The sequence below is a fragment of the Sander lucioperca genome, chromosome 21 (assembly GCF_008315115.2).
Source record: "Sander lucioperca isolate FBNREF2018 chromosome 21, SLUC_FBN_1.2, whole genome shotgun sequence".
Taxonomy (NCBI): domain Eukaryota; kingdom Metazoa; phylum Chordata; class Actinopteri; order Perciformes; family Percidae; genus Sander; species Sander lucioperca.
The window spans coordinates 830018-846161 of NC_050193.1; the positions used below are offsets into that span (position 1 = coordinate 830018).

Consider the following 16144-nt stretch of genomic DNA (forward strand, 5'->3'; position numbering starts at 1 on the left):
ACTGCACAAGCGAGGTAATAACCTTCTTTTCGTCACTCAAACCACGGCGCTGCGACGTAACGAGACCGTCATACCACAGCCCTGTGTTAGAGGAATGGTTGGTTATTATAGCCGCAAAGAGTCAGCTGTTAGCTCACCAGCGCTGTATAATAAACATCCCCTCATTAGACAACTTCTCAAGCCCCTGCCATAACGTCAAATTAGGTCAGGGTCCTGAGTGAACGAGAGGATTGGATATTAGCACTTCCTTGAAAATCAAGATTCCAAGTGTTTTTCTTTCTCTAAAGTGTGCTTTCCTTCCCTCTTTTACACACTAACCTAACACACACACATACACAGATCAGGTAACGGCCACCCCATAGTCACGTGGTGTTGCAACCAAGTTTCACTACCTGCCATCTTGGGGTTAAATAGCCTGTTTGTGTATCTTCCTCGAGTAGCCATTTTGCACCTTGCGCTAAAAACTACAAAGAGCTGGGTGCCCGGATAGCTCAGTTGGTAGAGCAGACGCTCATATGTAGAGGTTTACTCCTTGACGCAGTGGGCCAGGGTTCGACTCCGACCTGTGGCCCTTTGCTGCATGTCATTCCCCCTCTCTCTCCCCTTTCATTTCTTCAGCTGTCCTATCAATAAAGGCCTAAAAATGCACAAAAAATAATCTTAACAAACTACAAAGAGCCTCATATCTCAGGGTGTTTCATCTGCCATCTTCATCTCGCGGTGTTTCATCCGCCATCTTGATCTTGCGTGGCTTAGCTACCCACGTGATCTCAAACACCTCCCCCTCTTTCTCTCACACACACGCACGCACTCCACATGTGCTTATCTTGTTTTGTTGTAGTTGTAACAAGTAAATAGGTTTATTGATTGAAGAACTATTGCTTGACAATAATTTGGAAGTTAAATAAATTCTATTATACTTTAAAGAGAAGTTGTTTGTGATTATTTGTGTATATGTTGTAGTAACAGCGGGTTGAACAGGTCAGTGCTCGAATTTCACCCTTCCCGTTCATTTTATAAATATGAGATCAATTAATCAAAGTAATTAAGATCTGTATTTTTAAAGAGAACACCACCTATGAGTTATTGTTCCCTGATTCCAGGGTGGTGCCCCGTTTTGATTGTTTGTCAATTTGGTAAAGTTATGAATACACATATTCTGAAATGTTGTTTTTTTACTAGGACAATTTTAATTATGCATATTTGCAATAAATATTCAGTCTAGCTATTAAATGTTAAGACGGCTTGGTTAGGAAAAACCTGTACACTGTTGACAAGCTCCTGAGGTTATAGCCTAAAAAGATTAAATAAAAAGTCCATTAAATAATGAATATAATTAAGTTAGTAAGAGTTCAGAATGTCATAATTATACAAACACAAACAGGAGTACACTAACCTGAGAGTTTCCAGTCTGCAGTGTGGACTTTTCAGTCCAGCCGACAGCTGCTTCACTCCTGAATCCTGCAGCTCGTTGTTACTCAGGTCCAGCTCTCTCAGACTAGAGGACTGGGAGCTGAGAACTGAGGACAGAGCTTCACAGCTTCTCTCTGACAGGTTACAGCCACTCAACCTGAAGAGGAATCAGCAATACATGAGAAAACAAAAGTTATTTATTTTCTGATTAAAGAAAAACTCCATTTTATCTGGATAGTTGTGTGTGCACGTACAGAGCTTTGTTGGAGGTTCTGACCACTGGCAGCAGCCTCAGAAGAGCCTCCTCTGAAGCAGAGTATTTCTTCAGGTCAAACACGTCCAGATCTTTTTCTGATGACAGTAAGATGAAGACCAGAGCTGACCACTGAGCAGGAGACAGTTTATCTGTGGAGAGACTTCCTGAACTCAGGGACTGTTGGATCTGCTCCACTAGAGAACAATCATTCAGTTCATTCAGACAGTGGAACAGATTGATGCTTCTCTCTGCAGACAGATTTTCATTGATTTTCTTCTTGATGTACTCGACTGTTTTCTGATTGGTTTGTGAGCTACTTCTATTCTGTGTCAGCAGACCTCGTAGGAGGGTCTGATTGGTCTGCAGTGAAAGACTCAGGAGGAAGCGGAGGAACAAGTCCAGGTGTCCATTTGGACTCTGTAAGGCCTTGTCCACAGCACTCTGGTAGAAACGTGTTGATTTGTCTCTGAACACTTTAGACCACCGGATGGTTCTTTGTTCTTCTGCCAGCAGGTTGACTCCAGAGTTGATGAATGTCAGATGGACATGAAGAGCAGCCAGAAACTCCTGAACACTCAGATGGACGAAGCAGAACACCTTGTCCTGGTACAGTCCTCTCTCCTCTTTAAATATCTGTGTGAACACTCCTGAGTACACTGAGGCTGCTCTGATATCGATGCCACACTCTGTCAGGTCTGATTCATAGAAGATCAGGTTGCCTTTCTGCAGCTGCTTAAAAGCCAGTTTTCCCAGAGACTTGATCATCTTCCTGCTCTCTGGACTCCAGTGTGGATCTGTCTCAGCTCCTCCATCATACTTGATGTTCTTCACTTTGGACTGAACCACCAGGAAGTGGATGTACATCTCAGTCAGGGTCTTGGGCAGCTCTCCTCCCTCTCTGGTCTTCAACACGTCCTCTAGAACTGTACCAGTGATCCAGCAGAAGACTGGGATGTGGCACATGATGTGGAGGCTTCGTGATGTCTTGATGTGGGAGATGATTCTGCTGGCCTGCTCCTCATCTCTGAATCTCTTCCTGAAGTACTCCTCCTTCTGTGGGTCAGTGAACCCTCTGACCTCTGTCACCATGTCAACACACTCAGGAGGGATCTGATTGGCTGCTGCAGGTCGTGTGGTTATCCAGAGGCGAGCAGAGGGAAGCAGTTTCCCCCTGATGAGGTTGGTCAGCAGCACATCCACTGAGGTGGACTCTGTAACATCAGTCAGGATCTCAGTGTTGTGGAAGTCCAGAGGAAGTCGACACTCATCCAGACCGTCAAAGATGAACACAACCTCTTCAAACCTGCAGATTCCTGCTTCTTTGGTTTCACTAAAGAAGCGATCAACAAGTTCCACCAAGCTGTACTTTTCCTCTTTCAGCACATTCAGCTCTCTGAAAGTGAATGGAAATGTGAACTGGATGTCCTGGTTGGCTTTGTCTTCAGCCCAGTCCAGAGTGAACTTCTGTGTTAAGACTGTTTTCCCGATGCCAGCCACTCCCTTTGTCATCACTGTTCTGATTGGTTCTTCTCTTCCAGGTGGGGTTTTAAAGATGTCTTCTTGTCTGATTCTTGTTTCTGGTCTGTCTGGTTTCCTGGATGCTGTTTCAATCTGTCTGACCTCATGTTCATCATTGACCTCTGCAGTCCCTCCCTCTATGATGTAGATCTCTGTGAACATCTGATTCAGAAGGGTTGGGTTTCCTGCTTTAGCAATCCCCTCAAACACACACTGGAACTTCTTCTGCTGGTTAGATTTAAGTTTACGTTTACCAACTGCAGTAAGACTTCCTGAATGAACACACAACAAAGCAGATCAATGAGTCAAAGAACACATTTCAACATTTCCTAAGAGAATGAGTATATGAATATATTTTGGTCTATCTCTGGAGACATTAGTAAAGGTCCCATTTATCCAGCATGTTAAATCTTTAGAGAAATCCTCTTACTGCTCTGCAGACGGTCAGCCAGCTCCTCCTGCTTCATTCTCCTCAGGAAGTGCAGTGTGATCTTCAGAAATGCCTCTCTGCTGCTCCTCCTCTGCTCTTCATCCTCATTGTCCAACACCTCCTCATCCTCCCTCTGACTCTTTAAGCATTCTAGGTAATCTGGACTCAGAACCTTCTGGATCTTCTTCAGCTCGTTCTTCACAAAAGTGTTGATGTCCTCCTGCAGCAGCTGGAACAGAAGATTATATCAATGACAAATCAAACTGAAATCATGGAAGCAAACATCAGATCCATGTTGGACAGACTGACAATCCACTGGTCTAAAAAGTGCAGCATGGAGATGATTGTGAACAGAATAGATGTAAAAGTAGTTGTTGTACATGTACAGACCATAAATATGGAGTCCAGGTGTCTTTGATGCTGCTGGGCAGACTGACCACTGGGAACCTGTGAGCTCTCCTGGTCCACTCTGTGGAGGAATCAGGAAGAATTAGCTCACATTATTGATGTAAAGAAATAAAATGGTCTTGATGATGAGAGGCATGATCAGATGACAGGTGAGACAGATTCGAGAAGGACAGTTTACTCAGTATACTGGGAGAGAGAGTGCTGCACCGTGGTCATCGTTTCTCTCTCTCAACAGCAAGATACAATGTCTTATACATGGTTAGAAACACAGAATACAACACAAATAGATATGCATGACATCACTTGAACATGACGACCTTGTCTTAATATGGTGGAAACAATCTAGCTGACACAGCCTGTTGCTAACACAGCACATTGTCGTCTCATTCTGAGACAAAACCTGTCAGTGGTTTAATACATCGTCTGTTATTTGTATCCAGGTAGTTATAGGTCACATTGTGTATGATCCAATATTTAATTTAGACATATTTCAAAGCTGTATTCAGTGCAGTGTCCAAGCACAGGCTTGAATATGATGCTGTGGGGTGACTATAATGGTGGAATAGTAATGCTAATGTCTAATAAGGATAATATATGCGAGCACTTCGAGATTGCAGAACTAGATTGGTAGCCCTCAACAGTGTTGTAGCTTGTATTTACATCAACGTTAGCTAATGTCATCTCCAAAATGTACCACCAAAAGTACCAGATTAGGGCCTTGGTGGCCAGTTGGTCCAGTTTTTTAAACTGTTAGCATCTTTCCCTGGTATATATTCTGTACATCACTCTGCACTTTACTGATTTTTGCACTTCTGGTTAGAAGCTTAATGACATTTTGTTGTCACAGTACCGGTACTCTGTGCTATGACAATAAAGTTTAATCTAATCTAATAAAAAGAGAAATAGATGTGGTCTCAAAGCAGTGAGTTTCAACTGAGAGTCATTTTCCTATATTTAGGTTTAAAGTTATTTATTGTCTATTGTCGTTGGCATTAAAATAATAAAAGTTCTCAGGCTCAAGTATAAAAAGAAAATCAAAGGCATACAATAGGGCAGTTTAGGTAAAATATATATTGTAGAAGACAGATGTACACCAAAAATATACAACATGAATAAACTGTAATTTTACATTTTACTATTTGTTGTAAACTTGCTGGTTGGAAACTGAGTTAGTGAGGTGACAGGACACATGCCGTCACTGGCCATTAAAAGACTTTTTAAAAACGTCTAAAACCCAGAGATATCTCAATGAATAAAAACACATCATTTTGTTTTCATCAACAGTTTGAAATCATGGAATCCTGTTTTATTCAATATTAAATGCATGAAATACATAACATTTATTTATTTCATGATGTATTTCAAAGTCATATTTATTTATTTATTTATTAATGCATTTATGTATTTATTAATTTATTTAATTCAAATAAAATGGCATTTCATATGAAATCTTCACCTTTGATCAACAGAGTGGCGTCCATCTTTGAAGTTTTTAAAACAACCCATAGACCGGTCACTCTTCATGGACACACAGCTGGGTTCAGGTTCAGGACAATCTGGTCTCTGATGGATCCTGATAGAAAGAAATTCATTAAAGCTCACCAAAGACTTTTATATCTAATAAAAAATGTTTGAATACACAAACATTACGGACGTGTTACTGAACACAGTTTACAACTACATACTTTTTGTGATATCTTTGTTTAAAATTAATAAAAAACTTCTTTGAGTCGTGACTCTTGAAGGACACATAGCTGGGTCCAGGTCCAGGTCTAGGTCCAGGTCCAGGTCCAGATCCAGGTCCAGGTCCAGGTCCAGGTCCAGGTCTGTGCTGCTTCTCTGGGCTGAAATACAACACACACAGAGCTTTGAGTGTGAATAATGATGGTGGAGTGATCTGAGTGGTGGACAGTTAGAGATGGTCCTCTCACCTCTGAGCTTTGGTCTGGCTGTCATGTTCCCCACACAGAGTGGTTTTAGAGGGAGGGACTCCCTCCTCTCTGTCCTCACACGGACTCATAGCAGAGTCCACACCTTCATCTGGAGAGGAAACACTGAGAGCAGCAGTCCAATCATTCATCAGCACATCATCACTCATTCATCCCTCACATCATTTCTCCTGGAAAAAAAGCTAAATATCAGCAGCTGGTCCTCTGATTGGCTGCTTCTCTCTGTGTTATATCAGTGTCAGTTGAATCCTTTTGGCTTGTTGGACTGTTGCTCAGACTAAAGAAGCAGTTAGAAAACATGACTGAACTCTGGGAACTACTAAGGGCCTTTTCTCATCACTTTATCACATTTAATTTACTCAACTCAGAGAACTGATCAACACCTGGATCAATAGTGGTTTGTTATTGGACAGAGAAGATGCTGCTGGTTCTCATTGGTCAGTGGTGAGGACGAATCAGAGCAGAGGAAGCTGCCATCAGCTGCTCTACTTCTATCAGTCCACTAGATGGCCTCATGGAGCTGTTTGGAGGATTTTACTGCTTCATGGAAATCAGAGCTGAATGTCATTTTGTGTTTGACCAAAGTCAAAGAAATTACCTCCTATGTCCTTTCCTAACCACTTCTCCTTAACCCCTAATAGTAAACGTCATGAGGTCAAGGAAAGATGTGAAGGAGAATTCAAAAAGAATTAGGAAAAGACAACGGCGGTGCTCAGAGAATCTGACTGCCCTGACACGGCTACGTAACTATATTACTGACGTAGGTCTGCTGGTAAAACTACACTGTTCCAAAGATGGACACAGAAAGCACATCTAGATACTTAACCCCGTGTGTTCTCACCATGTTGTTTCATGCTGGCTCTAACGTGGACAACACGGTTGAAATATTACTTCATCTCTGTTTTTATTTTCCATCTTATTCTGCATTAGTTATGTCTTTTAATGTGAAACACTCACTGCATGTCATTTAGTTATTATAAAGCATGGAGCTGTAGGCTGTTTCTTGTATGAAAGGTGTTCTGCAAATAGTTTATTATCACACTCACCCTCCTCTCTGCTCATATTTATCCACATGAATCCTGATTAGTATGATTGTATGAAAATAGACAATTCAAACAGCTCTTATCATGGCAGCTACTTAACTACTTTCAGGTCATTTCACTCTGTTAGGAACCTTCCTAAACAAAAAGGACTATTGGATGATTCAAAAGAAGAAACCAGAGAAGCTGCAGAAATCAGCTGGAGGAGGTGGAGTTACTCACTGGGACCACTGGAGGTCCTCCCTCCAACTATTCTACTCCTTCTGTCTGATACGCTTTTCCTCCTCTCTTTTCTTCCTTATCTCTCCTCCCCTCCTCCCCCCTCATCTTCCACTCCCTCCCTTCTGTAAACTGGTTTTCCTTAGTTCCACCACTGACTGAAGTCAACACACCTTTAGACTTTAATTTGGACTTGAGTTGTTTTTACAGCGAAGACTCGAAGCACACGAGGAAACATGTTTTCAAATGTCGTCTCTCCTGCTCAGCTCCTCTTTAACACAGAAAAACCTGAAGAGAAAAGTATAACAGAAAAAGTGTCTCAGACAGTTGAATAAGAAAAGCTCGACTAAAACCTGCTGATTAATGTGCACCATAAAAACATCACGTTAAAAACAAGTTCCCATTAAATTACAGTCAAATCTAAAACATTCTTCTACAGATAGTGGCTGTGGAGAAATCTACAGACAGACAAAGTGGAATAAAATAAATGTTTTCTTTCCAATAGTCTGAAAGAAGACATGTTATGGAAGATAAATAGCACAACATCTATAGATTGAAAAACAGTTTTTGCCTTAAGTGTAAAACAAACTTGACTTTAACAAGACGTCAGAAGAGATGATTTTACATGCTGATCCTATAAAGTGATCCCTGCTGAGTCCTAGTGCTCCCCCCCCCCCTGCTACCTTCCCCTCCACATCAATAAGAGTCCTGACAGACCCCAGATCAGACTCAACTCTTCTCCTTCATTCAAAGCAACACTTCATCTGGACTTCTCTCTGCCTGCTCACACAGTGAGCCATCTTGTTTCCCAGCTTTAAACAATCACACGTTCACCATCAATTCAACCGTTTCTCCAACCACAACAATGAAAGACGTCATCTCAACCAATTACAGCTCCACTTACTGAACTTTCAGCCATGAACTTAATCAGTGTGCAGCTCTCTTCTGTCCTCAGCAGGTCTGTTTAGAAAAGGAGCTTCAACTTGTTATCATTAACCAGAGTGTATGTGTGTGTCCTCACTTCACTATGAAAGTATGTATTCTGACTGATTGGACCACTAACGGAGCCAGAAAAAAACTAATGTGTGTGTGTGCATCAGAAAAATTGGGTGTGTCACATTTGATGACAACCCCACATATACCGGTAGATGCTCTGTATGCTGCCAAGTTGTTTGATGCTGTTTGGTGTCTAAATATTTTGACATAATAACTTTTAGCGCCACAGCTAAGCAAGTGGGTGTTTGTGCTGTGAAATGGTGAAACTGCGGAGCTGCGGTGCCTGTAGTACTGAAACAGAGAAACAGACAGAAAAACAGACAGACAGACAGAAGATGTCCTGATTTCTAGGTCCTGATCAGAGCAGTTTTCAGCTTGTAATTGTTTTCAATGAGAGTGAAATATTTTCCATTTCATCCACAGACAGAAGGGAAGTAAAGGAACAACTACAAACATGAACACGCTGATCACTGCAAAACATGTTTATGTTATCATTCTCATTACACAATGCCAGAGGCCTAGGGTATGGAAAGCTGTTTTAACATTTATATGCTAGACTAGATATTTATTGCAGATATCCGTTGTTCTGTCCTCACTAAGTGTTGTCCACACAAACGTATACTCAGCTAACAAAGAAAGAAAAAATGCCAATGTTTCAAACTTTCACCCAGGAGACCGGGCATCGTGTCCAGAGTGTCACGTTTCCTAAACCCAACTGTCACTTTCTTCTTTTACAAAACCCAACCGTCCCGTTCTTCTTCTACTAAACCCAACCGTCCCGTTGTTGTCCAGCGTCCCATTATTGTTTTTCTAAACAAAACCATCCCGTTATTGTTTTACTAAACCCAACCGTCCCGTTCTTCTTTTACTAAACCTAAACGTCACGCTCTTCTTCTACTAAACCCAACCGTCCCGTTGTTGTCCCGCGTACCATGAAAACGTAAGCCCACCCACGACCTTTTCCTTAACTTAAGGGGTCGTGTCCAATTCACGGAATTATTCCGTGGGCCTATCACGGAATTTTCTGTGATTGTGTTCATTTCATGGAATTCTTCCGTGGGCCCATCACAGAATTTTCGGCGATTCTGTGAAACTGTCACAGATTTTGAGCTAAGGGCCGTGTTCATTTCACGGAAATCTGTGAGATCAGGTTGGTTTTACTAAACTGGGTAAACCCAACCCGATCTGCCGGCGATTTGATTTCACCCTGCAACTCAGGCTGGAATGGTGGTTGGATCTGTGCAGTAGAAAATACAGAGCAGACTCCCCAGACTAATGTTCAATCTTAAAAGATTGAGCTTGGTCTGGTGATAGCCAGACTAGGTTGGACCACTAGCAGAACCAGAAAAAACTAATGTGGGTGTTTATCAGAAAAATTGGATGTACCACATTTGATAAAAGATGGCGCCGAGTGAGCCTGTTGCAGCAGCTCTGAGCCTTTTTCTGTGAATTTTAGTGCATTTCTCATATTTGTATTTCTTTCTTCAATGTATGTGCATATATGGATGTACTACTGTGGAGATTAGCTGTGTCTCTTTTCTTTTTTCTGGGACTTTACAACTTTGCAATGGGAGAACCATTCGGAGCCACAGCTCCATTGTTTACACTCGGGAACAGCTGTTAGCACTGAGGAACACTAGGACTCTTTCTACTGAGAGACCGGAGATCCCTGAGGAATTATTTAGGAGAAAAAGGAGGGGATGCAGAGCTTGGACTTTCATTCTGTCTGTTATTATGGGGAATGTAAGACCTCTCCCCAATAAGATGAAAGAGCTAACGGCGCTAACCAGGCCAGAGAGCGAATACCGGGAGTGCAGCGTCATGTGCTTCACGGAGACGTGGCTGAATGAACTCACTACAGACTCACTGGTCACACTGGATGGATTTCAAATTGTGAGAGCGGACAGGAGAGCAAAGGAGAGCGGTAAGAGGAAGGGTGGGGGAATAGCGATGTTTGTGAATGACAGATGGTGTAATCCCGGGCACGTCAGTGTAAAGGAACAGTGTTGCACCAATGACATTGAGTTGCTAACGGTTAGCATGCGGCCATATTACGTCCCGAGGGAGTTTTCGCACATCATTGTGATAAATGTTTCCATCCCCCCTTCGGCTAATGCTACAGCTGCATGTGAGCTCCTACACACTGTCGTGTCACGGTTGCAGACATCGCACCCACAGTCTCTTCCTCATCTCCGGAGACTTTAATCATGCTCCCCTTTCCTAAACACTTCCCACATTTACTCAGTATGTTAAATGCCACACAAGGGACAGTAAAACACTGGATCTGCTGTATGCAAACATCAAAGAGGCATACATCTCTTCACCCCTCCCCCTGCTGGGCCGCTCAGATCACAACCTGGTCCATCTTCTGCCTGCTTACACATCTTTGGTGAGTAAACAACCCCCCCACCACAAGGTATGTGAGGAAATGGTCTGAGAAGGCCAGTGAAGCACTGAGAGACTGTTTTGAGACCATGGACTGGGAAATGCTCTGTAGGTCACATGGGGAGGACATTGACAGTCTCACTCACTGTGTTACGGACTACATTAATTTCTTTGTGGAGAACACCATACCTAAGAAGTAGAGTTGAGCTGGATACATGGCTGAAACGAGTATTGGGTAGCTGACTGTGTCTGCGTTCTGTGATTCAGCGCCCCTCCCCTACACACTTGCTGTGTCCCGCTCTGCTCACTCACACACAGAACACTGAGAAGAGAACAGCTCTCTCTCTCTCTCTCTGTCTCTCCCTCAGTCACTCAGGTTCGCGGGTCTTTTCCTTTAACGTTTAGGTTTTCTTCAGCTTCAGGTTTGTTTTTTACTTTGGTTTGTAGTACTTCCTTATTAACCAGTAGAGTTCTGGTAAACGTGGGGTTTGTTCAGACGTGGTGCTGGTAGAATGAGACTCGCGTTGTGTCTCTGCCTGTCGGAGATTTTTTTTTTAAACAGTGTCGGACTATTTGATCCGTAGAACACAGTCCCCCCCGCCCCTCTCTCTCTCTTTCTCTGTCTCTCTCTTACTCACTCACACACACTCACACACACACACACACACACACACACACACACACACACACACATACCTGGTGTGGAAATAAAAAAATTAAAAAAAGAACCAAAAAAAAAAAATCACACTGATCATAAAAAAATTAAAAGTTAAAAAAAGAAAGTTATGTTGAGTATGAAAACTCTTGTTCATTACATTTTACTTCATAATTGCAACCGCATGTGTTGTATTCATTGTTGCAAAACTTGTTCTGTATATATGTTTGTTTGTTATCGTGATCAAAACCATTGATCTGAAGTTCAATGCTGATGCTGTCATGTAAATAGTTTTCTAATCAGCAATAAATATTAACAACTTCTGATCAACCCATATCAATTGCATGCTTAAAATAACATGCCGGTTAAAGCCCCGCCCATTTCAAGACAACCTGACCCACTTCCGGGTTAAATTCTGCCTACTTCCGGGTTAGGCTGAAAATCATCTCTGGTCAAAACAAAGACAGTGGCAGAGGCTTTGTTTCTGGTGACCGTGACAGGGCAAATGAATTAAATCTTTTTTTCAATAGATTTGATTCTACCCCCTCTCCTCCCCCCTCCAACCATACTTTAGACCTGTCAGTGACTCAATCTTTTCCTCTCTGGCCACTGCGGACCACCTCATCCCCCAGGGCTTCTGAGACATCAGCATCACCCACTTCACACCTGTCCACTGCTTCTGATTCTTCATTAATGAATGTTTCACACCCCTCCCCCCATTCTTCTCTCCAGGGAGCACCTACACCTCCCTCTAGCAGTCTCTCTCTGACAGTCAATCAGGTGAAGAAGGAGCTAAAAAAGATCAAGGCTAGGAAGGCCCGGATGGAATCTGCTTAAAGAGTGTGCAGATCAGCTCAGTGAGGTCATCCTGCACATCTTCAACCTGAACCTGAGTCTGGAGCGAGTTCCAGTCCTGTGGAAGACTTTGTGTGTGGTCCCAGTTCCTAAAACTGCGCATCCCAGGGAGCCCAACCACTTCAGACCGGTAGCCTTAACTTCTCAGCTGATGAAGACCTTGGAGAGGATTGTATTACAACACCTGAGAACCCTGGTGAGCTCAGAACTGGACCCCCTACAGTTTGCTTACCAACCAGGCATAGGGGTGGAGGATGCCATTATCTATCTATCACACAGATCACTGTCACATCTGGAGAACACTGGGAGCACTGTGAGGGTCATGTTTTTTGATTTCTCCAGTGCTTTCAATACAATCCAACCATCACTGCTCTGGGGGAAGCTATTGGGAGCTGGAGTTGACCCCCACCTGTCTGCATGGACCATCAGTTACCTCACTGACAGACCACAGTATGTGAGGCTCCAGGACTGTGTCTGATGTGGTGATGAGCAGCACAGGAGCACCACAGGGTACAGTGCTCGCCCCGTTTCTCTTCACCCTGTATACAGCGGACTTCAGGCACAACACACCGGATACCGGGAGGTCTTCGGGGACTTTGTCAATTGGTGTGAGTCAAATGACCTTCACATCAACGCCAGCAAGACAAAGGAGATGGTGGTTGACTTTTGCCGGAGGCCGCCTGGTACTACACCGGTGAACATCCAGGGTGTCGACATTGAGACGGTGGAGACATACAAATATCTGGGTGTTCACCTCAACAATAAACTGGACTGGTCCAAAAACACAGACGCCCTGTACAAAAAGGGCCAAAGCCGTCTCCACCTGCTGAGGAGGCTGAGGTCCTTTGGTGTGTGCAGGACTCTGTTAAAAACATTTCATGACTCTGTGGTTGCGTCTGCAATCTTTTATGCAGTAGCCTGCTGGGGAGCTGGGAGCACAGAGAGGGACAGGAAGAGACTCAACAAACTGGTGAAGAGGGCTAGCTCTGTTCTGGTCTGCCCTCTGGACACCATAGAGGAGGTGGGGGGAGAGGAGGATGTTAGCCAGGCTGGCATCAATCATGGGCAACACTTCTCACCCCCTACATGAGACTGTGAGTTCCCTGAGCAGCTCCTTCAGCAGCAGACTGCTGCACCATCAGTGCAAGAAGGAGCGCTACCGCAGGTCCTTCATTCCAGCAGCAGTCAGACTCTTTAATGCAACATCATAATGTAGCACTGCTAGCTGTTTCTGCAATATGAGCATCACTGGACTATATTCTGCACTATGCACATTTATCTATATATATATATATATATATATATATATATATATATATATATATATATATATATCTACGGGATATATATATATATATATATCTATATCTATTACTCTGTGTCACCTACAACTGTACAATATGTCATATCTATTCATTCGCACCTTACTCATCTGTATATCTGTGTTTATATACTGTCTGTTTATATAAGGTTGTTTATTGTGTAAATACGGTTGTTTTTATTACTGTTAATATTATTATAACTAATTCTATTCTATTTTTCCATTCCCTGTACTTTATGTATGTTTTCTTCTCCTATGTCTACTTAATGTGTATTGTGTTACTCTGATGTACATTTTTCTTTTGAGCTGCTGTAGCACTGGAATTTCCCCAGTGTGGGATTAATAAAGTCTATCTTATCTTATCTTTGATGATGTTCCAACCCCACATATACCGGTAGATGCTCTGTATGCTGGCAAGTGGTTTGATGCTGTTTGGTGTCTAAATATTTTGACATAATAACTGTTAGCGCCACAGCTAAAACAGAGGGTGTTTGTGCTATGAAATGGTGAAATGTGTAGGAGGGGTGCTGCCTGTAGTTCTGAAACAGAGAGAGAGAGAGAGAGAGAGAGAGAGAGAGAGAGACAGAGAGACAGACAGAAAGGCAAACAGACAGAACATGTCCGGATTTCGAGGTCCTGATCAGAGCAGTTTTTAGCTTGTAATTGTTTTCAATGAGAGTGAAATCTATTCCAAGTGAAGAAACAAACAAACATGAACAGAGTGATCGCTGCAGAACTTGTCTATGTAATCATTGTTCTCTTTACACGATGCCAGAGGCCGAGGGTATGGAAAGCTGTTTTAACATTTATTAGCTAGACTGGATATTTATTGCAAATATCCATAATGTAATTATTCCTAGTCAATAAGAACATTTCTTATATCCACGTCATTCTTCCTGTCCAGAATCATCATACTAGATATCTACAGAGTTATTACATTACATTTTACATGTCTTTTAGCTGACGCTTTTATCCAAAGCAACTTACAATTAAGTGCGTTCAACCTTGAAGGTGCAAACTCCAGACAACAAGTAGTAAGTGCAAGTACATTAGCTCTAAATAGGTAATGCTACAAAGAGCCATATGAAAAGTGCAGTATCAAGAGAGATATATATACACAATTTTTTTTTTCTTCATTTTTCTAGGTGTAGTCGGAAGAGATGTGTTTTTAGTCTTCGGCGGAAGATGTGTAGGTTTTCGGCCATCCTGATGTCAATAGGGAGTTCATTCCACCATTTAGGAGCCAGGATAGCACACAGTCGGGATTTCGTTGAGTGATTAGTTCTCCCTCGCTGTGAGGGGGCAGCAAGCAGGTTGGCTGATGCAGAGCTGAGCGGGCGGGTTGGGGTATAGTGTTTGACCATGTCCTGGATGTATGCCGGGGCTGATCTGTTCGTGGCCCTGTATGCAAGTACTAGTATCTTGAAGCGGATGCGGGCAGCAATTGGTAACCAGTGAAGAGAGTGGAGGAGCGGTGTAGTGTGAGAGAATTTGGGGAGGTTGAAGACAAGTCGAGCTTCTGCGTTCTGAATGAGCTGCAGGGGCCGGACGGCACATGCAGGCAGGCCAATCAGGAGGGAGTTGCAGTAGTCTAGACGTGAGATGACTAGAGCCTGAACCAGAACCTGAAGGGGTTAGAAGGGGACGTATCCTTCTGATGTTATGCAGCATGTATCTACCCGATCGGGTAGTTGCAGCGATGTTGGCAGTGAAGATTAGTTGGTTGTCAAGTGTCACACCCAGGTTTCTAGCAGTCTGGGTGGGGACTACCACAGAGTTGTCAATTGTTATAGTCTTGTCCTGGGTAGGAGAGCCTTTCGCTAGGAAGAACTCCAATTTTAGATACAATATCCATAATAATTAATTCAGAATATTAATTTTAGATATCCAAAATTGCGTTTTTATAAGTCTGTGGACAGTGTTGGGCAAGTTACTTTTAAAAAGTAATTAGTTCCAGTTACTAGTTACTTCTTTCAAAAAGTAACTAAATTAGTTACTCAGTTACAAATTATGAAAGTACAGTGTTGGGAACGTTACTTTAAAAAAGTAATTAGTTATAGTTACTCACTACTTGTTCCAAAAAGTAACTGAGTTAGTAACTGAATTACTCTATGATAAAAGTAACTCGTTTGTTACGGGGAGGCAGGGAAAAGTGGGCCCAAACGCAGAGATGAGGCAGGCAGGCAGGCAGGCAGGAGAAGGTTGCACACGATGATTTATTTGCAGGAAGCAAATACGAGCAAATACAAAAAGGGATCCAAAAAGCCAAAAAATGAAAAACAGACTGCATGAGGGGTACAAACTGAGGCAGGCAAAAAACTAAGACCGGCGGTCTCAGGGGTGGTCTCAGGGGCGGTTATAGCACAAGCCGGGATTCAGGGGGGCGGCTAGCCAGCCAGGGATTAGGGAGGCTACTAACCAGCCGGGGATCAGGGAGGCTGCTAGCTAACCTAGGCTCAGGGGGGTTGCTAGCTAGCTTGGATTCAGGGGGGCTTCTAGCTAGCAGGGAATCTGGGAGGCTGCTAGCCAGCCGGGGATCAGGAAAGCTGCTAGTCAGCTGGGGATCAGGAAGGCTGCTAGCCAGCCGGGGATCAGGAAGGCTGCCAGCCAGCCGGGGATCAGGAAGGCTGGTAGTCAGCCGGGGATCCGGGATCAAGGACAACCTGGGGACACTAAGGAACTCGGAAACGCTAGGGAAC

The 16144-nt window shown here is 43.2% G+C and overlaps 2 protein-coding genes and 1 pseudogene across 4 annotated transcripts in view; 2 read left to right on the plus strand and 1 right to left on the minus strand.

The window, feature by feature from the left end:
* The window catches only part of LOC116055152 (protein NLRC3-like), a 48071-nt gene extending 39859 nt beyond the window's left edge, over positions 1 to 8212 (minus strand). Inside the window, exons 1-7 of one of the 3 annotated variants that reach the window (XM_031306955.2) lie at positions 5957 to 6301; positions 5834 to 5869; positions 5482 to 5565; positions 4008 to 4086; positions 3618 to 3846; positions 1668 to 3459; positions 1397 to 1570 (exon numbers count right to left, since the gene is read on the minus strand). In XM_031306955.2, coding sequence (XP_031162815.2) covers positions 1397 to 1570; positions 1668 to 3459; positions 3618 to 3846; positions 4008 to 4086; positions 5482 to 5565; positions 5834 to 5869; positions 5957 to 6123 — 2561 coding nt within the window. In that variant the 5' untranslated portion in view covers positions 6124 to 6301. Of the gene's footprint in view, positions 1 to 1396; positions 1571 to 1667; positions 3460 to 3617; positions 3847 to 4007; positions 4087 to 5481; positions 5566 to 5686; positions 5870 to 5956; positions 6302 to 7406; positions 7422 to 8137 lie in introns of those variants that run through there. The other 2 variants (XR_004896179.1, XR_004896180.1) reach the window with 2 other exon arrangements.
* Positions 1 to 16144, plus strand: part of LOC116055156 (SE-cephalotoxin-like) — a 521701-nt gene that overhangs the window by 130570 nt on the left and 374987 nt on the right. The gene's annotated exons all lie outside the window — the stretch shown is intronic.
* Positions 1 to 16144, plus strand: part of LOC116062301 — a 1036964-nt pseudogene that overhangs the window by 119800 nt on the left and 901020 nt on the right.